Source organism: Falco biarmicus, chromosome 9 (assembly GCF_023638135.1).
Source record: "Falco biarmicus isolate bFalBia1 chromosome 9, bFalBia1.pri, whole genome shotgun sequence".
Lineage (NCBI taxonomy): Eukaryota > Metazoa > Chordata > Aves > Falconiformes > Falconidae > Falco > Falco biarmicus.
In genome coordinates this window covers 25,180,966-25,207,605 of record NC_079296.1, presented here as the reverse complement: position 1 = coordinate 25,207,605, position 26,640 = coordinate 25,180,966, and the positions used below count along the sequence as shown (strand labels likewise).

The window sequence follows — 26,640 nt, the reverse complement described above, 5'->3', positions numbered from 1 at the left end:
TTACATGTAACTATATTTATGGGAAGTCATGTCTGCTTTTCGCTCTGTGAGGGTGGAGGACCTTTCCCACAGGTGCTTTACTAGTACTTCTTAAGGTCATGCTCTGTACTAGAAAGAAGGGAGGAACTTAAGCAATTCAGATCCGTACTGGAATGCCTGAGGAGGGCTACTACTAACATGTATTTTTGCAGTATTTGACAGATCTTAGCACTCCAATGTACTGCATTTCCTGAGTTGCAGAGTTAGCGTAGCAGGTTTTAATTAACTTTAAAATATAGTGCAAATGCATGTCTCCAATTTTTAATATCTTTTTAGCAGTATGGGTCCAGTGTTCATCTTGACCCATAGAAAATAGTTTTAACTCCACTGAAGCCAGTAGAATCTCACTGCTTCAAAGGAGAACTGGATTTCACATAGAGGAATTAGGGTAATTGTGGAAGTCCCTGTTTTTGAAAGTGCCTCAATTTTTGATGCTCATGTTCAAGCTTCTTCACAGGCTCTGAGTTTCACTGTGCTTAGCTATTTCTGAAAATACAACTTCTTTGTGGTATCTTGGTTTGAACATCCAAATATAATAAGCCCTCATACCATTAATTACCGTGCCTGAGTTCTTCTAAGTTCTTCTGAGTACCAAAATAAGTATTAACATCTTTATCTGATACCTGAGGTTGCAAAACCTGGTCACAGATGATTGAACTGTTCACGTAATGTTAAGGCTTTTTAAGAAGTCCACTAAGTTGTTTCTGCATTTTTAATAGCTGTACAGTTTGAATCAAGGATTTATTCACTTTTCTCCTTTTCTCTAGAGTTGGAGGCTGCCAAAAAGCAGGCGGAGATCGACAAGAAAGCTATAGATGCTCTTGTGAAGGAAAAGGATCTCCTAAACCAGGTGAGCTTGCATTAGTAATAATGAAAAATGAATCTCACAGCTTGGGAATGAAATGTCTAGTTTAAACACTCACAGCAACACAGGAATGTTGTAGAATAAGTAATGTTAAGTAAAGCATTCAGATTTCCTTAAGCAGATGCTCACACTGCTGCTTTTCTGTGTATTGAAATAGCATTAGTACCCATAGCCACATGAAAGTTTCTAAGTTTTAATGTACAAACAAACCATCAGGGAGTTAAAAAATACTACAGGTGTTTACTTTTATTGCAGACCTGTTACTTGATATCCAAAGAGTTTGTTACATCTATACTTTTACACTCTCTAGCATACAAAGTTTAATACTAATATCAGCAAACTGAGTCGTTGCTAGTAAAAGAACAAACCAAAATGTTGGTGCACCAATGTAGCAGCGTGGCAGGCTGTGCTAATAGTAATCCTTGCTTTTAGGTCTATTTCTCATACCAATCATTTTCTGTCAGGCCAAGGTTCTTGTACTGCAGGATAGCAGCTCATGTTTACGGGCATTCCTGAAGTGTAATCTAGTAAATTCAATGCTAAAAGATGATTTCTGAGGTGCTTTACTTGGTATAGATTCACTGTTCTATATCTTGACTCCAGCAGAGGCTTAGATTTGGCAGGTGACAAATACCTGTTATGTACAGGGAAAGAAAGTTCAAAGTGGGATGAGGCAGCTGATTTTGTAAAGATGATACCTCGCTGTTTTCTTTTTAATCTTATGCATAATTTTAAATGAAGCTTGGTTGATTTCCAGTTTGAAATTGCTATTTGGGACATGAGAAGGAAGCATATTTGGTTATTTGTTTTTATTATTTATTTTACTGGCTATTGGCATGCTTTACAATCTAAATGCCTTAAAGCTGGTAAGGTTTTTCCAGTTTTTGGTTAATTCCACTTGTAAACAATCCTATCCATTATTTTGTAATGCAGATACTAGTATTTTAACTTCAAATCACAAAAAAACACTATTTAGCAACTCTGTTAGAGATTTAGTTTTGTTTTAAATCAGATGTGAGGCTCAAGTATTTCAACTGAACAAATTAGATAAGGAGTAATAACACTGGGAAGTCCATAATCCACCTAGACAATGGCACGTTTTTGTCATAGTGGTGGCAGTGTTGCCTTTTCAGCTCAAGAGTCATTATTTTATGTTCCCTGTAGCACTTGGTCAAGGCTAACAGTGCCACTCAGAAACAGATAAGTTTGGTGAAGATCCATGAGCAGTCAAAGAAGAGCTTGGAAGAAGAAATTGAAAAATATAAGAGTGAAGCTCAGAAACAACGGAAGATTATTTACCAATTAGAGAAGGACAGAGATAGTTTCATCAATGAAACCAGTGAGCTCAAAGAGAAGGTAGGAACAGTTCTTTGTACAAGTGGTTCTTTCCTGTCTTACTCAAAATGTAGAGATATATTCATTTCCTAATGTGCCAGTGAGAGGAAGCTTGGCTCAGTGGTCTTCACACAGTTTACAAAGGTCTCTGGGGGAACCTCATCAATGGGTGTGTATTCTGTGAGAGACTTGGAGTACAGCCATGTATTTCTCTTATTCAGTGGTCATTTGGGAAATTGAACTAGGGCTGGAGTTCAGACCAAGACCTCTGACTTCTTATATCCGAGTTCCACAATTGAAACTGATACGCAACTAGAAATTACTCTTTGATTGTTCTGCCTTACCTGCAAAGGACCTTATCTTGCATACTAGTGTTGTCCTCAGATTGAGGCCAGTGAGAGCTGACAGTGCTTGACATCTTTGTATGAGACTCAGCATTTTGAAGGATTTGTCCCAGTAAGTGAAAGCATCTGAACAAGTTCAGGCTAGTCTGCAAAACAGAAGTTTTCCAGGAACAGCTGCTGAGAAACACTGCATAAAATTTGTGTTGCCCACTACCCATTACTATGTACAACTTTATTCCTGAGTATACTGTCAGGAATAATGGTTGTAACATATTCCATTAATTGCTGAAGATCACATTGAAGGGCCCTCCAAGAAGCTCATTGATTTACTGGGATTAGCTTTCAAGCTATTTCAACTCACAAGTTATTTGCTATCTTTTCACTTTAAAATTATCCTTTCCAACTTCGTGTGACCAGGGTTTTTTAAATCATTTTCAAATGGTATATGTTCCCTTGTCTAGAATACCTTTTGTCATTTCCATGAAATAATATTCCACAAAAGTGAGATTTGTCTTTGTTGCAAAGTCATATTTTGCATCTTTCCCTCACAGTGCATTTCTAACGGTATGAATATGAGTTAAGAACATTGTAAACTAGGGCCGGGGAGTAATTCATAACACTCAGAACTACAAGGCTTTTGCTTTCAATTCTGATCAGGGTTGCTCACAATATTATGAGGGTGAAAATGATAAATGTTTGCTTGTTGACTTCCCCCCCCTCCCCCATCACTTTGGGTGCAAATTTTCTGTCGTTTCTTATAAGGCAGAGCCTGAGTAAATGGGTTATTGCGGCAAATGAAGAGACAGGACGCAGCTTGATGCAAGCAAATGTCAATTTATTGTACAGAAGCACGCGTTTTTATACACTTTCAGAAGCTGCGCGTTTTAAACAGATTGGTTCTTGAAGCTAAGCATTGCATACTAGGCAATCCCTGATTGGTGGTTAACTACCAGCAATTAACCGCAAGGTGTTACCTTTCCTTGGCGCCATCCGTCTCCCACTCCCCTGTGCTCTGTAAACACGCCTCATCGTGTTAATAGTCTAGACAAGCTCGAGCACATTCCCCTCAGCTAACTGATTGCCGCGCATGGTCCTAGTTTCCAGCCCGCTCCTGCAGGTTATGACACCTGAGCTGTTTGTATCATGACACCTACGTTGTGATTACAAGTTTCTGAAGGACTTGCGTGCCTCTGTAGTTCACTAAAGGGGCAATTCCTGACTCAGCTTGCAGGTGAGGAGCAGGCGGAGCAGTTCTGAGTACAGGAGTATGTGAGACAATAGTCTTGTCCCTGCAGAGGTTCCCTACATGAAATTACATGTTGTTTGGAAGGATAAGATGGGGCAAAACACAGGGTAGAAGGAGGACATAAGATCAGGATTATTATAGCCAATAAGTAATATTTGGGTTAGCTGTCTGACCCGTGCAGGCTCAAGAAGCTGTGGCAAAACCACAGGAGCCATTTCACAACTGGTGGGGAATGAGCTGTTGATGGGCAGTAATCATATGGCCAGTCAATGCTCTTCTGTTGCTATCTAGCTGGCTCTGAAGGAGCTTGCTGCACACCCCCGAACTGTGTAAGAGCTGGTAAAGAGCCAAATCCATCTAAGTCCAAAGACTTCTTGGAACTCCTGCAAGGCAGACAGAACTACGCTGGCTCTGAAAGCTATCTGGTTACTTACAGCAGCAGAGAATCTATAGAGCAGCAGAATTCCTCTTTCAAAATCATCATTCAGTACTGAGTAACTGATGAACAGAGTCAGCAAAGTTATATCCACAACAGTAGAATACTTCAGTGGTGACAATTTGTGCTAGACTTGCTCTTCTAATTATTGGCATGGTTGACCGCTCATTTCTACCATTTTTAAGCCGGTGTCACTTGTTGAATAGTCTTACTTCTAGGTTAGCCAGTGCAAATAAGAAAAAAAATCTGGCTCTTTGTTGCGTAGCCTGTATTACTCAGTCATAATTTTTGTAGAATATGTATTTCTTGAATTTATATTCTTAGATTATGAAATTTTAGTTTCCCTGTGGAAAGTTTAAGCTGCTGAAAAGGGAACAGTGAAGTATTACCCTCCAGTCTCACCTGAAGTGTTCCCTGATTGCACCTTATGAGAGGTCACAAAACCAGTCTCTAATACATTGTTTTTTCAAAAAAAGCCATTTGCAATGTAAAGTTCACAGTTCAACAACACATTTGGGGGCAGGGGGGGAATTTCTTTTATACATTTGCATACTTTTTTGGAAAACTTAATGCTCAACAGGCATATCATTAAGACCATGACAGCACTTACTGGAATGGCTAAATAAAAGTAAGCAAATAAGGACACACCATTACTGAGATTTTGAGTAGGTTTGCTGATCTGAGCAGGTAACCAACAGCAGATGATAGTGAAGTATACAGTTAAAAAAACCTGTGAAGGGTACAGAAGAAAACTATGAATATCTTAATACTTTCTGCTTAGCTTTGGACCCTCATTGCTAAATCTGAGAGGTGTAGTGTGCTATCAACTGAATCAGATTTGAGGATGCTCATCCTCCCACAGGGCTCTGCTGGGAAACATTGCATGTATCCTTTCTGTATTTATAAGGGAGAATTATTTGGGTTTAATCATTCCTGAAAAAGCAGAGTCAGCATCCAGCCTGTGAGCACAACTCAGACAACTTGGTCCACAAGCTTATTGCACTGATGTTGTTTCAAAACCAAGTAAAAGACTTACAAATGCAGTGACCTATTTTCAAATCTTACTGCAGCCTATGCTCACCGTAGTGTGGGTAGAAAACATATCTTATTGATTTCTTCTCCCTGCTGTTGGTATTGGCAGGTTGTTTTAACAGAAAAGGAAGAGGTGGGAGCAGGTTATAAACTTGAGACTGTGTTTTTGTATTGCACTGTAAGCAGTCCCTGGGATCCTCTGCAGTCAGCTACAAATGTGCTGGAATCGTATTCCTGCTGCTGTAATAAAATTTTCTATATTTAGCCATTCCCTATCTTCAAAGTTGGTTGGAGGTACCAGGTAGAATGATCAATTAATTAAGCTCCTGCCCAAACAGTGAAACCTCAAGGCTTTACAGCTAAGCAAGGGACAACACTGTCAACTGCAAACTTTGCAGTTATTGACTGTTTGATGTAAACATTTTTTATTCTTCTGTTTAGACATATGAACATAAATCTTAGCTTAAACTGCTACCTTCAAAAACAGAGTCAGGAGAACTGGGTATGAAATGCAGTTGTGAATTGACTTTTCTCCTGGATTTTGTCCATGTGATTCCTCAGCTTTTTCTTTAAGGCTTGGTCTTTTTCCCAGCTTTAAGGGTGGCATTATTTTCTCCCCCAGGCAGTGAACTGGAAAAATTATATTCTTGATGTGTGTACTCCTTAATTTTCTTTTTATTTCTTATAATCTTCCTTCTTTGTAATGCTGGATTCTGTTTGAATACTGCTTGTTTGTACAGCAGGAGGAGGGCTCTTGCATTTAAAAAAAATAATTAGGAAGCCCATCATAATGATTAACAACTATTTGTATTATTGTTCCTTTAACATAGTAATTCCTATGTATTGTTCTGGTGGTAATTGTTCAATAAAGTTGTCTGTAAAGTTTTGTTTATTGATAATGCATGTGATCATATCATCCTACAGTGTACAATACTCCATTCTCTTTAGGTAATCTTCACATCATTATTTCTAATCCTTCCTAGAAGCAGCTAATTGTGATTACCTACTTATTTAGATCAAGTGTAAGTTACATTAACTGACTTTATTATTGTTATAATTATATATCAACACTGTGATCATGTGTTCGTTAGAAAAACGTTGGCTTATTGGAATGTAGAAGTGCATGCAGGGCTGCTTGGGAAAACATGTGTTTTTATTCATCTTATCATACAGCTGACATTCAAAACAACATACAAAATCTGACTTTGCTCTATAAATAACCTAAGGCTATTCTTGATGAAAGCCATTTGTGTTGATCTTGTTGAATCTGCTCAGTTGTAGTATTTTCAATAGCTCCTTAAATTAAATATGTGCACATCTATAAATTTGAGCCTTGAATAAAACCTAGGTATCAGATTAAAATAAAATATTGTCCCACATAAGCAATCCAGAAGGGTTAAACTTGTACTGGGACTGAAGTGATTTTTTTAGCTGTAGTTAAAACTTCTTATCACAGGGATTTGAACTTGTTATCTTAGAAAATCATGAACTCTGCCCCATCCTTACAATCTTGTGATGATGGTTTAATCATGTTCACTTCCTTCTTTCTGCTTTAGATCCTGCAGCACATGAAAGATATTGAAATACGGGAAATGCAGATCCGTGACTGTAAGAAGAAGATAGAAGAGTCTGCGGTTGAATTAAAACAGGAACAAAGCCGCTGTGAAGCTGTGAGAATAGAGAAGAACCTATACAGTAAAAATCTGGTTGAAGCTAAGGTAGTAATACATTTTTCCTTGTGTTTCTCTCTCTGCTCATTTTTTTTTCTGATGTAATTTTTATTTATTTAAAGGAAAACTCATTGTATAAATGGCAGAAGTGGTTTCTTAATTCCTGTGTGTTTTGAGGAAATAAATATCTTAGGTCTCTGACATTTTATCTGGAAGGTTTCTATTTGGACTGGAAACATGAGTCCTCAGACATCGTGGCAATATCTGTGCTTCAAACCATGCATAAAATCATGGTACGCTGGAGCTACAGAATCATAAAACCCTATAATGGAAGAAATTTTTTTCCTTTCCATCTTGGCTCCAGTCTGTTTTATTCATTTAGGGTTTGTCTGCATGTATGGGAAAGAGGGAAGAGGGGGAATAAGATTCCCTCCTTAGCCCTGAATACGTTTGTACTTTATTGTGAATCATGAATTAGAAAGCAGAGGGAATACTTTTCCATTTGAAGCGGGATTTTCTGACGGAACTTAATGCTTCCATCTCACTTGTTCCTTTCAGGGAGTGTAGTTTTCCTCAGATAATGGTTCTCTCCATTTATATTTCTTCTTTGGAGATCTCACAGTGCTGGAGGAAGAGGACAGATCACTTAAGGATACATTCTGTTATTGTGATGTAAATGTCTAGAATACTACACAAATCCTATCGTAATTGGCAGAGATTGGGACCTTGTATAGCTGTGATTTCCAGCCTTGGGTTATTTCAAAATAAAAATTTATAACATAAACATACATAGTAGATTACAAATTCATACTCTGGTTTGAATAAGTAGATGTTTTATTTGAGAAGCAGATGGGAATTAACTGTCTTAAGTTCATATCCAGCTGTGTGCTGAACTTGATTAGGAATGAACTATTTTGGCATTTATATGAGACACTTCACTTGACCTTTGTTTGCCTGTCATCATTGGATGTGGTGTTGGGGTTCTTGGTGCTCAAAAAAAATCTCTCAAAAGAAATAAGGGTGAAAAATTGCAACACTGATGACTTTATTTTTTTTTTTAAAGGTACAACATAAATTTGTGTACTTAAAAAGAACTGGCACTTATGTGTGACATATGTATGGCACTTACAAATTGAGGCAATGAACTTATCAGCCTTTTCAGGTTTTGAATATTATGTGGTGGTATACACAATGCTGCTTACAGTTCCAGTTGTTAGAGGCTGGTGTTTAGGTTTTAATAGCTTGCTTGGCTTACCATAAAATGTTTTTAGCAAGTCCTGTGTGAGTAGGTAGCTGACCCCAAAAGATCTTTTGGCCAAGGTTATGTGTAGCCGTGAAAAAATAGCCATTCAAAGTTCAGTAACATGTCAGCCAGCCATGAAAGAAAAAGAAAATGTGGTTGTGTTAAAAATTATGGTAAATTCTTTTTTCTTTGGGGAAGTAAACCAAATTTGCACAAGGTTGTTTAGGTAAAGCTAGTTGTAAGTATTTTTGGATTGCTTAATGTGAAAAGATACCCTGTTGCCCACCTTGCTAGTGGTCTCCAGAGTACTATAGTGTTCAGCTCAGTAAAATCTTTTGGAAAAGATATGCTGGCAGGCTGTTAATATGAGATAAATATCTGATTATTTAATCCTTGGGGTTTCTTTTAGTGTTATGAGCTCATTTGTTTAAGCAAGTTGATTAGGAGAGCTGTTTGCAAAAATTATGTGTTCTTACTGTTCTTCATTAAATGAAGAATTAGGAATGTATTTGGGTATGTCTGTGAGGTGGCAGCCTCTGGCAGAGGAATAATAATTGCTTCTAAAGCTACTTTCATTAGATCCAGAAGAGCACGTCTGTCTAAGCATTGAATTTAATAGCCTCCATTTCATGTCGCAACTGTGCTGTCACTGCAATGAGTTGAAACAGTTCTTTAATTTTGTACATGCAGGCATCTCTGTGCTGTGAGTAGAAATACTCCTAGTGATCTGATCTCTGCAGTGCTACCTGGATTTTTGTTCTCTTTTTTGAGCATAAAATGTATGATAAATATTCTCATACCAGGGACTTCTCAATCTGTGAGCATACTTTTTCCCCCCTTGCACCTGTATGCAAGCTAGTGCATAGGCAAAATGGAGACGAGCATTTCCCATACTCCTTTGCAGGCATATGGGTATCTTACCTAAGGATATGTTCATTTGCACAAAACGAGCTTCTCTCCAAATATTTGTGCCCAACTGCATACAACCTTTTTGAAAAACACATTACTAGAAGCATGAAAACAGATGGGTAGGATCAGAATGTTATTAATTTACATTGACTGCTAGTTCTTGTTGTGTGTCTAGCACTTTAGATGGCTTATTATACTTACAATTGCTGGTCATTATTTTTGTCAATGCTTCAAAGGCTTTTTTACTACAGTGTCATACTGGCATAAACAAAAAAATGTCATTTAATGAAACTGTTTTTTTCTGTTGGATTAAAAAGTAGTGTCTTGTGGTATGTACAACAGGTCTCCTCTCGAGCACTGTGGCTACATCTTTCCAACATTAAAAGAGTCTGAACTCTGAATCACAAACCTGCTCTTTTTTGCTCCCTCTCTGTGATTGCACTTCCTGTCCTATTAGGATGAGGTGGCAGAAATGAAGAAGCAACTGAAAACTGTGACACATCAGGTGGATGAGCTGAAAGAGACGATTGCAGACAAAGAAGCAGCCCTTGTGAGAGCACGTCTAGAACATCAGCGAATAGAGAGGATGGAAGAATCATTGAAAGTAAGAGCCTTTACATGTATGCCTTCTTACAAAGGAAGGTTTCCATAATTTCACAAACTGCATTGTTCCTGGTCTGTGGTGGTTTTGCTGTATTTTAGTAAACTATTCTGTAATTGAAGCACAATATGCCAGTATGCTTTAGAGGTATTAGTTACTCAAATCTTCTGTGTATAAGACAAATCTAAATTTTGCCTGTAATTACAGTCGAAAGGTCCTGGATTGTCTGTTAGAAGCTTTAAATCTCCTGGTGACTGAACATATGTACTAGAAAGTTCCATTTTGCTTGCAGAAATGTGGATTTTCGGGATAGCCTGATTCTAGCAAACTTTTTAAATGTAGACCCTTATAATTCAAGTTTTTCTTTTAAAAATCTTTTTTTCTTTCTGCTGTTTATAAGCGCAAACCCCATTATATTACACTTCACAATCTTGTATTTCTGTGTGACTAGCAAGCATTAGTCTTCTGGGAGTTAAGCAGTACCTTTTAGTAGGTCCCTCTGCACAGAAAGTTATTTTAATATTGTGGTATAAAGCAGCAAGAATCTGTTCTAAATCTAAGGAAATCTGAGCTTGAAGCTCTGCTGCTTCTTCTCAGCACTGGCTACAGCCCATCGTTAGATAAGCTATTAATGTGTGGTGATACCTCAAACTAGTCTGCTGCACTCTTGAAAGATTTAAGGCGTTAGTGTCCACAGCAGCTTATTTTTTCTCTTCGCTAAGCACTAGAAAAAAACAAACCCAGGAAACAAACAACACCTCCCCAAAACAGAAGTCCCCTGCCACTTCCCACAATGTTTTCTTCTGTCAGTTTATTGCTATGCTGCAATGACTCCTTGAGTTTTTAGCCTCTCTCAGCACATTACAGTTATGACAAGATGTCAATAGAGCTTTGTAGAAAGGTGATGAATTGGTGTTCTTGTACCTGATCTGTCTCAGAGTTGTCCTATCAGTGATGGAGAAGTCAAACAGTGTCTCATTTCCTGTGTGCAGCTTTCTGCCTTAACTAGTCTCCAATTCTGTCTCATCACCTCAGAACTGTCCGCCATCCATTTGAGAAACATATGATTGCTACATGGTTTATCCACTCAATTATTCACTAGCAAGTATGTCCATACACTGACATCACATTACTGACTAGCTTCAGGGCATTGTGGTCTTCCACCTGAGTGTCTTTGCTGCATACTAAAGCAGAATAGAATTCAGAGAGGGAACTGACTGACACAGGCACAAAAGAACCCAATTATTTGTGTAGCAAGCTGGGTTCAGTTTGTCTTGTTTGTGCTGATGTGAAGGAAACAAGCAAGCTGTTCCTGGGAACTCAGTTTAAAGAACGTGCTAAGTCATGGAGGACTGGGATTCATAGGAGCGAGATTATACAGACATTGGATTTATGCTTGCCTCAGCTGGCATAAAGGTCTTAAAAATGTGTACTCATGGTAAATGAAATAGAGGATGCCTGATCCAGGCTTCATTAACAGCCAGTACAATGCCATCTTTTGGTTTCAGTTGGCTTTCATACAAGCTTGTGGATCGGACTGGTTTAACAAAGCATCTGGATGTTGAAAAATATGTCTGAAAGCTGTAAGAACTATGGCCCTCCAGGTTTGAGGTGCTGTCAAGTGCTTTTGTATATTTTTTGTAGATGTTCAAGCATGCCTTTTTTTTTTTTTTTGTAGTGTTTTCTAGAAATCTGGATGTAAAACCTCTGACTTCTTATTTCAGCATTCTGTCTAGCCTGTTATACCTTTTATAAAATTTGTATTTTGCTCCCACCTCTAGGTCAAAAAAACCACCCCTCCTCACTTATGCTAATATTTCAAAATCTAAACAAGAATCTGTTTTGAATGTTTAAGATATCAGCATAGGTCCCAGATAAATTATTCATTCTTGCAGATTGTTCTTCAGTTCTTACAAACTCTCTGAACCAACTTCAGATAAGCTGTGCTGATTTACAGCAATTTCAGGCCTGACCATTTTTCTGCTTGCACAGTGACTGTGTTCATTAATTTCCTTTTCTCTTTTCTAATGTACACAGGCCCTCATACTGTAGTTTTTAGTGTATTTAATCTAATTCAAAGTCCTGTTAGCTTGTGGGGCCTTTGTGTGGCTTAGAGTATTTATGTTCTATACAGTACAAGGCGGTTCAGATTTATTTTAACTTAGTGTGTTCCAGTGAGGAGATTTGTTTATATGAATGTTTGCTGTCAACATCTAATGCCACTTCTTGTTTATAACTCATATTTTTTCTGACAAAAGGAGAACATAGAATTTTGATATATTAAAAAAATATTATCCAGCAATGCTGAACACATGAGCAGTTTTACATTTGTAGACAGCTTTAGCACAGTGTTGATTGCATTTCAATATGAAGTGGCTTGCATTTTTATTCAGCTGATGGATTCTGATGAACATCTAACACTGAGTAAGAGCAATATGAGTGTTGCACATATGGGAAAATGAGAATTTTATTAAAGAAAATAAGAATGGAACAAGCTATTTTATTATGATGATGGAACTGTTTCTGTCTTAAATCAATGTTTCTTCAGGTGCAGCCTTCATCGCAGCCTCATTCTTTCAGCATTGTGTGATGCTGTTTCCCAAAAGGCAGCTTGAACACCATCCTTTATAAGGGTCAGGGCTGTGGCAAATTTTGAGTCAAGGCTTGAAAGTTTTCATATCTATGAAAATGGACTGTAGTCAGCTAGTTCTATTTTGGCTCTAACTAATTGCTTAGCAGTGATAGAAATACCTAATAATCCAAGAAGACCTTATTAGTTTTTATCTACATACATGGCTTGAGTTATAGAGTTCATCACAGGAGGGTAGCATTATTCGGCACATTCCAGCGTTTGTTCGTTAGTAGTGTGCAATCACTGTAACAGTGTATTACTTTTCCTGTACTTAAGGACAGCCCCTCTTTTCCCAGTCTTCCTCATCTACACATCTACTAAAAAAAGTGCTAAAGCTCTTTAATTTTACTGTTCCATGCCTGGTTGCCATCTTCACCACCAATTCTGTTATTCTGAAGCCATATTTGATGTCCCAAGTTGATGCTGATTTGTATTACAAAGGATATTTTGTTACCCTTTCCAGCAAGGCTGAACTATCCCTTCTCACATCCCAGACTGACTTTGAACAACTCAATTGAAAAGCTTTCCAAATGTGACCTATTTAAGTTAAAAAAAATGGTTTTTAAATGAGGTGTCTCTGAATTACAACCATTGTTGTAGATAAAAATTCATTCAAATTTCTATTTTGTATAACACAATGATACTAAAATACTGTCCACACCATTTCTTTATGGGTCTTCATGCTTGCTTGTCTTAGTGGTGTGTTCTCAAAAACTAAGAAAAGGTGTACATTTCAGGAAACAAACAAAAAAGTATGATACTTCATTAGAATCCTAACTATTAATCCCAGGTTTATGTGATGGGAAGTTGTTACCAAGTGCAGTTTACCTGTATTCTCTGATTCCCAATAGGCTGAACTGCTTAAGATGAAAGAACAGGCTTTGGAAACCAAACAATTTATAGAAAGTCAGGAGGAAAAAGAGAAAAACCTCCTAAAAATCATTGGTGAAGCTGATGCTGAGAGGCTGAAGCAGAAGAAGGAATATGACCAGGTAGAAATCTCTTGGCTTTTCAAACACACTGCGTTCTGTTCCCTCATTGTTCAGTGTTATCAGCTACTGTAAATGTGGTACTACTAAAGCTTTATAGTGCCATTGAAACGCGAATGTTCAGATGCTACAGTGAACAGAATACATAGTTTATATTGTTCGTGTGACTGAACCGTTATAGGGGAAACTTCAGCCCTTGTCATAATTCTTTCACTAATAACAGTGAAACCTCTTAATACACATGATTTTGACTGATGCAAATACTTCGGGAGTGTACTGTAACTGAGATTATTGCTTTGCCCTGCATGCTCAGGTTATCAGCGAGAGAAACATCCTAGGGTCCCAGCTTGCTCGGTGCAATGATAAAGTGGCTTTGCTCTATGAAAAGACAAAAATCCAGCAGTCCATCTTAAACAAGGGTGAAATCCAGTACCGACAGAGAATGGAAGACATCCGACTTCTCAAGCTGGAGATCAAAAGACTTCGGTGTGAGAAGGGAGTACTTGGCAAGAGTGTGTCTGAAGTTGAGGAGCTCAGGTAGAAAAGCTGATTAAATATATTTCCATAGTGACTGCATCCCTGATTCTGTGTTTGAGATGGAAAATGTTTTATGCATGGTGAAGATTTGTATCAACAAACATTATACCTTGGAAAAGGGGATTGTTTGCTTTGACCTCAAACACATACTGGGTTAAATTCACAAAACAATTTATCAGCAATTAAGAAAAAATAAAATATAGGAAGGAGGAAAGAAGGAAGAAAGGCATCTTGGCCAAAGCTGAAATAGTTTCTCTGTTTCCCCTTGTACTGTCAGTTACTGCCTACAGAATAAACTTGACAGACAGCTGCAGAAAAGGTGTTCATAGTTCAGTGAACTGCTTAGTGGTACCCGAGGCCCAAATTAGTGGAACTGCTTTTTATGAAGCAATCCACAGAGGACAGAGGAACACTTGATATATTTATAACAAACCTCTGCACATTTTCAGTGCTCTTTCCTTCCAGATTTGTATGCAGACTTGCTCTCTGGGAAAGATTTAGTTAAATTTTCATTGAAGGTTTTGTTTCTTTAAAACAGAAGTTTAATAGCCCCAGCCTAATTTATTTTTTTCCTCTGGTTTAATGCTTCCTTTTTTTTTTTTTTTTTTTAAATGCTTCCATATTTGAGATGTATTCTTTGCTGATAGGAAACTATTGTCATTTTCTATAGAATCTGTCTTGGTTTGTAAGGAGAGGCGGCTATGTTTTTTTTGCAGATAACCATCATAGTAATTCTATGTAGATACTGCAGGTTTTGGGTGAGATCTTTAGCTTTACTGTATCAGTCTAATTCCGTGGCTTTCACCAGAGCAAATTATCTTCAGTCTGTGGTCAGTCCCGTTGACCTCAGTGGAATTATGCCAGTTTGATTTCATGTAAGAGAAAAGAGAGCTGGGCATAAAACATTAGCAATTGCAGTTTTCATCGACTGATTGCAGACAGGAATAGGATTTGAACTTGCTGCCCAAATGCATTCAGCTGAAAGTCTGTTACTGTATTGAAACTCAGTAACGGTATTGAAGTATAGTGCGATGCATGCCATGATGGGTGGATCAATTCTTGCTAACTGCAGAAGCAATCACATACTTTAATGAAGTCCAAAACCATCATGAAAACTGCCTGTCGAAAGACCCCATTTATCATTTGTGCTGCTAATTAGCTTTCTTGATTTGCCAATTGGAGAAGTGGGATTTTTTTGTCTTCCATAACCTTGTCCAACCTCGCCGTTCCAAAAACGCCTTTTTCTCTCTAGTGAACTAAATTAAGCTTAGCGGGAAAAGATTCAGTGGTGGAATAGGCACATGGTGATCTTCCACCCCCTTTTGAACTTGTAGAAGCTACAGGATCCACCCACTAAAGCGGTAAGGGTCAGACCACTGCAAAATGTGCCCTTTTTTCCTGCCCCTCATCCTCTACCCCCACTGTAATAGCCTAGTTGTCAAAACACCCTGGGAGTGCTCAGCAAATTTTAAATCCAGCAACAATTCACCCCTGAAATTTCCTGAGGAAAGGTAATAACAATAAAAGAAATGAAACTTGGGTTCTAGAGTGCGTTTTACTTTCTGGATTGTGTGAGCCATGTAGATTTAAAACCTTTCAAACAGAAGCTGTTAGATTCAATACAGCAGTAATTGGATATGACCCTATAACTGATTTGTAGGTCACTTGAGATGAATTAACTGTCCTTCTGGCCTTAATGTATGTGAGATATGGACAGTGAGATCCAGTAGGTTGTGTGGAGCAGATTCCCACAGAACTCCAGAGCTGATGAAAAGTCCCTTTTTTGAGCCATTCTTACTAAAGTGAGCAAAGAGGTCTAGTTGTGTTATCTTCTGGTTCCATCTGTTTAGTGGTATCAGTCTTCACTCTTAATCACAAGAGTCACTTTTCTAGTGTGGTAGTGGATGAGGGAATGTTTTCTAAATGTCTGTATTAGTGCCTTGGTCATATTGATGTGGTTTTGGTGTGGTTTTTTTCTTTTTAAAGACAGAAAGTTCATCACATGCAGAAGGAACTATTAAGGGAACAGGCTCGGTGCAAAGTTTTGGAAAAAGAACTGGAGAATCCCTTGAATGTTCACAGATGGAGAAAATTAGAGGTGATGTGTCAGCATTTCAAGTTCCCAAAGCCCATACTACCAAATCAGTGACACAGCACAAAGCCTATTTCCATTTACTGTTATGCAAATTATGTGGAGGGGCAGGCAGACTGAAATTTCCATAGTACCGGTGGAACGGTTAACTGCTGAATGGCTTCCTTGCACAATGCAATCAGTGTTATTTTTGTGTCACTTTCTCAACGAAAAATTGCAGAGGGATTTGTAAAGAGCCAGTCAAATGCTAAAGGGAATAAGAATGCATCAGGTGAATTTAGAAGGGGTGATTCCTTAACATGGATGATGAGAAAGAAGATGATAGGGGAAAGACACAATCCTACCCTTACCAGTTAGGGGATGTAGATGGGATGAAAGCCCAGAGTTAGAAAGGGTCATAGATCAGGTAGACTTGGGGATGGATAGATGTGAAGTCAGAAGGTAAATTACATCTGTGAGAAAAGGAAGAGGCCTCCACATAAACAGTGCTGGCTCCCCAAAGATAGCCAATCCAGGTAATGTGAGTTCAACTGTTAACGTAAACAGCAAATCTAAATTTTCACAGTATTGAATCTGCCAAATGAAGGGGGGAAAAAAATCCATCAAGGACAAACAAAATACATGAACATCAATTGGTATCACTGGATATTTTTGAAGTAAGTCAGAGCCAGCTGAGATTTCTCTGTTACATGGATCTCTGATCTGATGCCAGCCTGGGTTGTTTAGCTGCTCTAATAATGAGTAGTAACATGCTGGTCCCTACAGAAGCAGAGCTGAGGATTTTGGCTGTGCTTACTAGCACAGCAGTTAATTTCTGATCCTTCCGTACTGAGCTTAAAGCTGAATGGTGTGCTTAGCTTTTCTCATGGAAGGGAGATAAAATGCAGGATGGTGAACTAGGTTAAAGACATCTAGGTACAATCTCCAGCAGCACCTTGTAACAAAGGAAAATCAGGCCAGTCAAAACATCCAGTGTTGGGCAAATGAATATAAGAAGAGACTGATAATGGGAAATCACATCATTCCATTCTAGGTCACTGGTTTGTATTTGGAACACAGGAAGGCCAGCAGATGGGAAGATCCATATGAAATAATCCTGGTGGGGGTTTTGGTTCAATTCCTAATGAACACACACTCTCATATCACTACACTTGTCACAAGTTGGCACCACATTTGAGCAGCGCTATAAAAAAAATCAAGGACTGAGTGGGTCATGAGGACTGAACTACTTTTTAGCCTGATTTCTCAGGAAATGATGTTGTGTTGTGAGCACTGCATGCCTATCTGTGTTAGTGTCCCAGTTACACTTGAATTGATTAGTCAATTTAGATAAAATCGGACGAAAGATTGAGCCACGAGATACCACGTTTCTTATAAGCTCAAACAAATATACAGAGAGCAGGACTTTATTGGAGCCTTTACTGCAATGTGAGTTTAATTCTTATGAGACACTGCATAAGAGAGGAGAAACCTCGTGGGAGAGAGGTGTGAATCCCTGAGTGGAGAAAAGCTTCAGTCAGAGTTTGTTTGCCCTTCATTAAAGGATCAAACAAGAAGATAAATAGTTGTGGGAAAGTAAGCTTTGCTGGCTGTTCCTCACATAATTGTTTTTTGCTCCTTAAAAGCCTCCTCCACATGCAAGCTGTGACAAAAGAATGAACAGGGAAGGAGAGAGAGACATCTGTTAGCTCCTGGTCTTTACCTTCGATGTGGACAGAGGGCAGCAGTATAGTGCCTACACTCCATTTTCTTTTTAAGCACTTCATTCCATTGAAGAATGAGATTCCACATATATGGGCACTTTAACACCTCATAATAATTCACTACTGTAACCCCATAATTTGTTCCTCTTTTCAACCTGTTTCAAGATTACATTGCAGTTACTCTTTCGTTTGTTCAAGAGAAAATTTTTCCTGGTCTTAAAACTCAGTTGTCACTGTTTGAAGTTCTTAAAATAGTGGGAGGTACTTGCAGTCCTCTTCATTTGTTAGTGGGCGGTTTCAGTTTCTGCTAAAAATGATATACTAACCTCCTTTTCCTTCCCTGTCACATGGTTCTACCAGTCTCTGTTGGTTTGGGAGTTAAGCTCTGAAGGACTCCTGTTTTTATTAGTTGTTTTGAGGTGGATTCATGAGGGGTGATAGTGTTAAACATGAGCATGCTCCAACTGATCTTCAAGAGGCAGATTCCAGTTTCAGGACTGCTTGTATATGTGCCATTTAAAAAACCCCAGCATGCCATTTTATATTTGTCACTTTTGAACACTTAGAATTATGGTTTTCATTTGCAAGTAAGAAACACTAACTTGTTATAATGTATAATTTTTGAGACTGTTTTGCTCTTGTCTAGGCCAGTGACCCAAGTACCTATGAAATGATTCAGAAAATACAGAGACTACAGAAGCAGCTTATCAGCAAGACAGGTGAAGTGATAGAGAAAGAACTGCTCCTTCAGGTACTGCAGCATCATTATTTTGTGGTATTTTCTTAACCTATTTGAATTACTCTGCATTCTCTGCCTACTCAGATGCGCTTCCTGAATATTTAGATGCCTTTGAAGTTCTTCTGCATGCCCTTTAGATAGCTTTAGGTGGCAGCACTGGCTCACTGAAAGAGAAAAAATAGCATCTGATTAGTTGATTTTTACTATTCTGGTTATAGACTTTTGGAAAGGCCTTTTTGTCCCTTTAAACATGCCTGTTATGACCAGGACATGAGAGAAAATCCTTGTTTAATTCCATTTGTGCTTTGCTTGGCTTTTGGCAGAAGGAATCCTACAGGGTTTGTGTGATTTAGACATGCTGCTTTCTGGGCCATGTTTGACTTCAAGGTCTTTGTGCTGAACTTTGCTGAAAAATAATTTTTGTGATAGTTTATCTTTTTGAATTTTTTTAAACTCAATGATTATCAATGAGATTTATGTTGTAAAACCAAGGAGAGACCATATTCCTGTAGTACAAACATCGCTAATAAATGTAATAAAAAAAAAGCTGTCTTTGGGCTTCAACCATAGGTGTAAAACAGGGAAATTTGTCTCCTCTCTGGTGACTGTAAGGCTACCTTCAGTTTGCCAGCTTGAGGTATGATTTTAACATCTTGGTCTTAAATACTCTGTTTTGTTGCCTATGTTGGGTATTGTTCAATGGAGAGCAGAACATGACCTGAATCTCATTCTGTCTTGAGAAGAAGCTCAGCATGTGTAATCAAGGCAATGTTTGTCTCTCCTTTATTGTTTTTGTAGGAAAAAATGATCTGCAATTTCATTTGAAGGTAATGTATGGTGTATTATGCCTTTGCTTGGAAAAACGTAATCTTTGTTACATAGCACTGAGATGCTGTCAGTGAAATAGTTTGTTAGCTTAAATGAAATGTAGCAAAAATAGCTTAAAATTTACTCTGCTTTCTCCATACACAAACCCAATTCTGTTAGTTTTACATTGTCTCTATTGCATATCTTGCCTTATCCTTAGTGTGCTCCCATTTAGCTGTTATCCTTATTTAGAAGTGAAGAACTGAGATCCAGAGGTATTAAGTAGCCTTCCCAAGAAAATCTTTGAAATAATAGGTATTTGAGCCTATGTTACTATACTAGCCATTGGCACAATCTTTCTGGCTATACAGTAGTCCTTCTGTGGCAGCTCTACTTTTTTTTTTTATTTTTAAATTTATTGCTTTCCTAGATTTAAGCCAGAGTTTGGCTATAAAAAAAATATAATTATTATAGCTAGAATTGTTAATGAGATCCTTTGAGTCCTTAATTCAGGCACCAATATCCTGTGCAACAATACCGAAATTAAGGTCTCCCTCAGAGAGGCTGATGGTAAAGAAAAGGCCCAGAATACCATACTCCACGTTCTGTTCAGGGCTTTACTGTCAATATTTCTGAGCCATTTTCTGTTTCGCCACAGTGTTTTTGAGTCCTCCACAGTGACTGAAATAGGGATCTTTCATAGCAGGGTGTGGGTAAGGAGAGGTAACCAGAGATGAAGGACATCCCCTACCTCCTATCTTCAAAGAGCTGTGTATCCTTCTGGATAGATCATTGGTATAGGGCTTGCAAGTTAACTGCGCTAGCTGACCTTCTTCTGCTAAGTGTCTGGATAACCTTGTACAAGTAATTTTATTAGTCTTTGGGCTGGTTTTCCTTAGTGTGATGATAATATCTGTTTTGTAAAGTGATACTCTGATACTCACTAAACCAAAATGCTCACTAATAACTTATGAAACTCATGCAGTCATGTTCCAGACTCCTCTGGTGAAAGAGTGAGCCTGAGGAACATCTCTAGCAGAAGGTAATTAATAGAGAGCAGTAATGTTAACTTTCCAGAGGGAGTTGAGCTGCATGCACCAGGAGGGTTGCTTCACCAGACCCGTTTCTGGGCAGTGTAGCCTTATTCAACAGAAGGTGTAGGGTTTGATCCTGACTGAAACTTAGAAATATGGAAAAAAGCAGAAATTTAGCTCCCACTTCTGGAATTTTTAATTTTTGTACCCTCACTGTAATTCATCTTGCTTAGTGAGTTTGCTGTCTGATCAATGTAAGAGCCAGTGTATAAGGCAGTGCTCGCCCATAAAGTCTGATCATTCCTTTTTTTCTTTTTTAAAATCCTGGTAAATCCCCTCATGCTGATAAGTATTCGACATATTTTATGTGTCTTTCCTGGAAGTCAGCTCAGTCCAGTCCAGGCTCTGCTTATTTGCAGGAGTGGGGAAAATTGCTGACAACTTGGCCTGTGCCTAGTTGTGCAACATCTCCCATACCTGGAGTCAGAGACTGAAGGAGCTGAGGTATACAAACTTGTTAGGTTAGAGAACTACTGCTTTCCTCGTGCTGTGTTTGCTTGCATAAGTCACACCTCCTCACTCCCAGTTGTCTTCATCCACATCTTGCCCTGTCATAAGGGCATAGCCTTTGTGTTTATTTGCTTTATAACAATCTTAATCTTTTGCTTGCCATACCTCACTGTTTTTACATGTGTGTGGCCATCATGCTGGCAAATAGGATATTTGTTAAAAGTGAAGCTTGTGTCTGCCTGTGATTTCAGTGTGTGCATATTATGTAACTTAAATTCCCTCACATCAAAGTGTAGTAATAAAATTGAGTGCAAAAACACTGCGCGGACTGGGTATTGAGTATTAAAACCACCTTTGAATTTTAGAAATAACCCACGTCTGGAAATGGTTGAGCCCAGTGTCAGCAACCTGCAGCTTGTTTTGTAGGGTGTTCACCTTGCTGCATCCTCATGCAGAGTCATAATGTTTGTATAAGGAAAAAAGAATTCTATTTGTATTGTGTGCACTGTAGTTCTCCTGACTGTTACTTTTTTTCTTTTTATTTGTAAATGGTCTTTTAAATAAAAGCTGGTTTATGCAGGGAACAATGTTTCAGAGTGAGCTGGATATACAAATGGATATTTTTGCTAAGAAAGAATCACCATGTATAGATTCCTGTAGAATAGCATCTGCTTGCTCTACTTGCCCCTGATGTATGTTTGATAATATCCTTTTTATTAACTTTTCCATTATTTCTCACCTGTTAGTTCTTTAAAAATGATGGAGCTGTAAAAGCATGCTACATTCCGTGCTATGTGATTAAAAGAATGATTTGTTATGTTTCAGTGAGAAAATTTCGATTGCTGACAGCACAGGAAGAACCCAGCTTGACTCCAGAATCCCGTACAAAAATATCTTTTAACCTGTCAGCAGGGCACATTTTTTATATCAGATGTTTAGTGAGAGGTATTGAATATGCAACATGTTGCATGTTGGTTTTTTTAGAATGACTTTTCAGAGTTGAATACTTTAATAAAGCTGTAGGAAGATGTCCCATATTATAGAAATTATTAAACTGTTTCCTTGTTTCTTACTTATCTGTGCCCTGTAGCCACAGCATCCTGGGTTATAATCTGTCAGCTCCCATACACTGAATAAGGGTGGACATCCTGAGACTTTGAAAAGTCACCGCAAAGCAGGTGGTCATACTTTCTCCTTTAACTCAAGCATTCTCACAGTTGCGAGCTGCTGTGCTGATGAAACACGCGGTCTTAAAAAACATATCCAAACCCAAGGTCTTGAATACTTATGGCCAATAAAAATCCAGTGGCATTTTTGCCAAACATAGGAGATGTTATTCAGGGTTAGCCAACTTCCATGTTTGAGTCATTACCTTCCTTCTGAATTTGTTCAGTCAAGATGCAGCAGTTTTTGATTTTCTAAACCATGGAGTAATACTGCACGGCTTTGGAGGAATACATTGTGTGTTAACCAAGGGATTTAAATGAAGACTGAAGGTCTTTGAGCACATGTGGTATGAACTAAATGTGTTGTATGGCCATAAGGTATAATTGCTAATAAACAAAGTGCTCTGCTGAACAAATCCTGACTGAAAAAACACCCCACATACTTGCTCACTTTGCATGTGGGGCACATCCCTCGTGTGACTGAAGCTCTGCTGCATACTGAACAGCAATGTGGTCAGCTCGCAGTGTGGTGTATTACCTTGTTAGGATTATGATTAGTGTGGATTTAGGAACTTAACCCATTAAAAGTGAATTATGCACTGCTTTATTTGTTTCAGATTTAGTTCTTCCTCTTCAGAGTGAGCTCCTCTAATTTGATTTTATGTCTGACTGAGCAGAATTTTATTCAGCTGCATGTCTTGGAATGGATAGCAGCGGGAAGATTCACATTACGTGTCAGTAACCTCTGTTGTCAGTTATCTCAGGAGGTTGTTCATAAATGTAACAGAGATGTGCAACCACGATTATTTTTGGAGGGAGGCAAAGACAAGTGCGTCTCATTTAAGCCTTGCATGTAGTAGTGAAAGTATTGTTTCCCTGTATATATGTATTTTTAATCATTATTGTTTTAAGTTGTCAACAAAGACCAGGACTGGGCAGTTGGGATGTGATGCTTCCAGACTGTTATGTCTTGTGCTCATAGTTTCAAAGAGTGCAAGGGCAAAAGGCATGATTAACTCATATCTGACTCAGAGATTACAGCCAGATAACACCCACGTGTCCTTGTATCGAGCCAAGTTTTCAGCTAAGTTTCAATCCCCTCAAAGAACTGATGGTCCCGCTGACAGAGGGTAGGAGGAGTAGAGGGGATGCTGCTGTCTGCAGCATAAATCAGCAGAGTTTCGTTTCAGGTATTGTGAGATGCAGGGAGGAGTGAAAGACTTGCTCTGTGACCTTGTGCAGGTTACTTAGCTTTTGCATGCCTCGCATCAAGTAAAAAGGGAATAAATCACCTCTACTTTTATAGTGGTGTGTGAATGAATATATTAGAGACATGACTCAATTCAGTAGTAACAATAGCTAGCTAAACACTCAAAATAGGCAGATGTTTTATTTCATTTGTGCTGACTTGGTAGTAGAGCTGTTTCTATCCATTTTGAGGTGCTTGTTGCTATAGTATCTGAACATATACGTAGCCATCGTTATTTCTCATAGCTGGTACTATAGTTTCAGAAAGAAATCTACTTTAGAACAGTGTGTTACCCTGTGGGTTTATGCAGGCTGGCAGCTACTGAGATCAAAGCTTTCTCCCAAATAACAGAGAAGCTTTGGGATTTGCTTCCATGTATTTGTTATACAAAATTTTTCTGCCCATTTATTACCTAAAATACTATTTTTTCCAATCTTGTATCATTTTCATCAGCCCAGTCCATGAGAGCCTAGTCCTGAATATAATTTCTTTCTTGGCAGTTTCATGAAGCATGCTTCTGCTGGGTTCTTCATTGCTCTTGCAGTGCTCGTGTAGCTTTCATTATACAGCACGTAACACAGAAAAGTGTGCTCAAATGCTGAGTAAGAGATTTTCTCATCAGACAGCCTGCTAGGGAAAACAGGAGAATACTCTCCTATTACCTGTCTTTATTTTAGTGTTCTTAAGGCTCAGTTCAATTTTATTTTAGGTATTTTCTGTACATCTTCAAAATGGCTGAGATTTACTTTACCTTCTCAAATTTGGCTTTTATATATTTTCAGTGCCAAGTATAGATTCGACTTGGATTTGAGAGTATAACCTGCTTACGTGTTACATGTAGGGTAGATAGTGTGGGTTGAAGATACTTTTTTTTTTTTGGCAGAATTTTCTATTTTCATAATAATAACTGCAATTCACTCCAGGAAACTAACGACTGTAGAATCCCTGAGAGTCTCTTTTGACCTGCCCATTATTGTTTCTCTGTCATCTTTCCTTTAGAGAGATTTTAACAGAGGTAGTTTGGGAGAGTGCTTTGTATGCACTGAAACTTACAGGTGAACTGCAAAATGCACTGCCAAAATACAGTCCTTTCTTTACTGCTCCTTTATCATTTATATATAAAGTCAGCCTTTTGAAGGGATTTTACCATCTGAAAATGAAAAGGGAAATTTTCTTTTTGGCTTTTTATACTTTAGTAGGACTTGGCTCTTTTCTGTCTCTATTTCCTGGAGGATTTGACTTCCTCTGGAAACACTGGATTAACACCCTATCTTGCAGCTCAAGCTAGTGGTTCTCTCGGCCCTCAATTAAAGGGGTGAGTATATTGAGCTTTAGGCCTTTTCTACACTTAAAAGTACCGTTCCCACTGGCAAAAAAGTAACTTTTCTGATTTAGCTTATACCAGCTCTTGAATGGCAGAAGATTTTCTTGCCAGTATAATTGCATAACTGGTAGCTGCCATAGCCATGGCAGCACAAAGAAATTGCATCACTAACTGAGAAAGCTAAGCTGGCAAAACTTCTTACCATTGATCAAATGCTTCTTGACATGGAAAATAAAAAGCAGAAAAATGCTTTCTTGTCCTTACAAAAACCTAAGGGTTGTTACGTATCTTAAGAAAGAGGAGAGAGAAAACAGTACCTGGTGGAGTGGGGTTTTTGAGTTTATGATTCCAATTCTAAGTTGGTGGGCAGAATTTCAACAGATTTATATCAGAATATAGAAGTGAGAAATACAGTAAGGACTCAGACCTAACATTTACTTTTTGGCTTTCAGCTGGGTATGAATCATAAGAAAATGGTAACTTCCCCAGTGCTGTGCAGAATTAGGCACTAGTGTGTCAGAGGCACACTGTAAGAATTGCCATGATTTTACAGTTGGACTCTGAAGAGAATCTATGTTCTTTTTTCAAATAAAAAAAATATGTATTTCCATGAACTCTGGCTGTAACCCAGTTCTAACTAGTGATGAACAAGCAGTATCTAATTATCAGCACAAAATTTTGGTGCACAACAGTCTGCTGAGGCAGTGCCATCAAATTAATGTCAATCCAGTGCCTTGAATCTGATTTGAACTGGAGTCTCCAATGCAGTACAAAGTGACATATGGAGGTACTTTATGCATTGAGTTATCTTTCAGTACTACTTTTTCAGGTTCTTTCCTTCTTGTGCCATCCTTTTATTTTCCCTTTGTTGTTCTTGAAATGCTCATTGCTGAAGTAGGGCTCTGATTGGGGATTTTAACTTTGTAAGTGGAAGTGTTTTGTATTTTAGTATTGGTGTGAAGTTAAAGAATTAGTGTCTTTCAGTGATTTAATAACCTGGCATGATGATTTCTCCATACAATTAGAATTTCTCTAGTGCCCTTTGTTCTGACACTGGTACTATTTTTCAAATTAATTTAATTATTTGTTTTTTAAAAAAAACTGATTGTGTATCCAGTAGGGTTCTATGAGTTGTGTAGAACCACTCACACTGAACAAATTGTGTTAATTCTCAGTGCAATTTACCAGGACTTGTATGCAAACCTGTGATGATGTAGTAAGTAATCACATCTCATGAACAGGAAAGATGAGTCACCTGTGTGAAGGTCTATTGATGGTCTACATATCTGCCTGAAAGTTTTGTGTAAGCTGTAAGAATTCAATAAGGATTTGAGAGATGTGGAGTTCTTGCCCTAGCCCTCCTTGGAAAGGAGTTGATTTCTATTTCTGTATATTTTGAATATGCTTCTTGGTACATTAGTTTATTTTAGCCCTTCTAATCTCAGTCCATTTAGAATTAGAAGATGTTCTAGGCAATAGAAACTTACAGCTTGATAAACTGCTCTTAAAACCACACTGACATTTACGTTCTTTCCCTCCTCCCACATATGTTGTAGTTCAAATGGAAGAGAATAGTTTTCCCAGGAAAATAGCCTTCTTTTTTTGTTTGTATTTTTTTTTTTTGTTTAGAGTATGTTTTGTTTAAGCAGCGTTATGAAAAACCAAGTAGGAAAAGCGCTGATCACTTTAATATTAGCAGGTGAAGATAATTGGCTGCTCTTTAAAGAAAATAATTTTCCAATAAAATAGTGCAAATATTTCTGGCACTGGGAAATAGGAAGCAAAGCAGATTACTTAGCAATCAAACAAAACACTTTTGGTGAAAAATTTTCTTAATGGAAAAGTTTAGTTTTTTCTGAATCTTTGTGGAACTACATTGCCTTCATAAACAAAACAGTTTTCCCATGATAAATGGTTTTGGAGAGAAGCAAGGTGTAAATTTATATGGGAAATTAGAAAAAAAAACAGATCAAAGTATTTTCTGGGGATCTGCACCATTTTTAGCTGCTCTAATGGTGTTTTAGTCAGAAATGTTCTGTTGCCATTTACAAAGATGAGAAAGTTGTGGGTGGAGTAAAAATCCTTTAGAGTATATAGGTACATGTACATGTACGTGAATGTGTAACGAGTTTTTAAAG

At 38.1% G+C, this 26,640-nt stretch overlaps 1 protein-coding gene across 1 annotated transcript in view; it reads left to right on the top strand.

The window, feature by feature from the left end:
• The window catches only part of CFAP58 (cilia and flagella associated protein 58), a 60,656-nt gene that overhangs the window by 17,027 nt on the left and 16,989 nt on the right, over positions 1-26,640 (top strand). The window contains exons 8-15 of the mRNA XM_056352806.1: positions 807-889; positions 2,069-2,260; positions 6,854-7,015; positions 9,577-9,723; positions 13,204-13,344; positions 13,655-13,878; positions 15,865-15,976; positions 18,320-18,424. Coding sequence (XP_056208781.1) covers positions 807-889; positions 2,069-2,260; positions 6,854-7,015; positions 9,577-9,723; positions 13,204-13,344; positions 13,655-13,878; positions 15,865-15,976; positions 18,320-18,424 — 1,166 coding nt within the window. The remainder of the gene's footprint in view (positions 1-806; positions 890-2,068; positions 2,261-6,853; positions 7,016-9,576; positions 9,724-13,203; positions 13,345-13,654; positions 13,879-15,864; positions 15,977-18,319; positions 18,425-26,640) is intronic.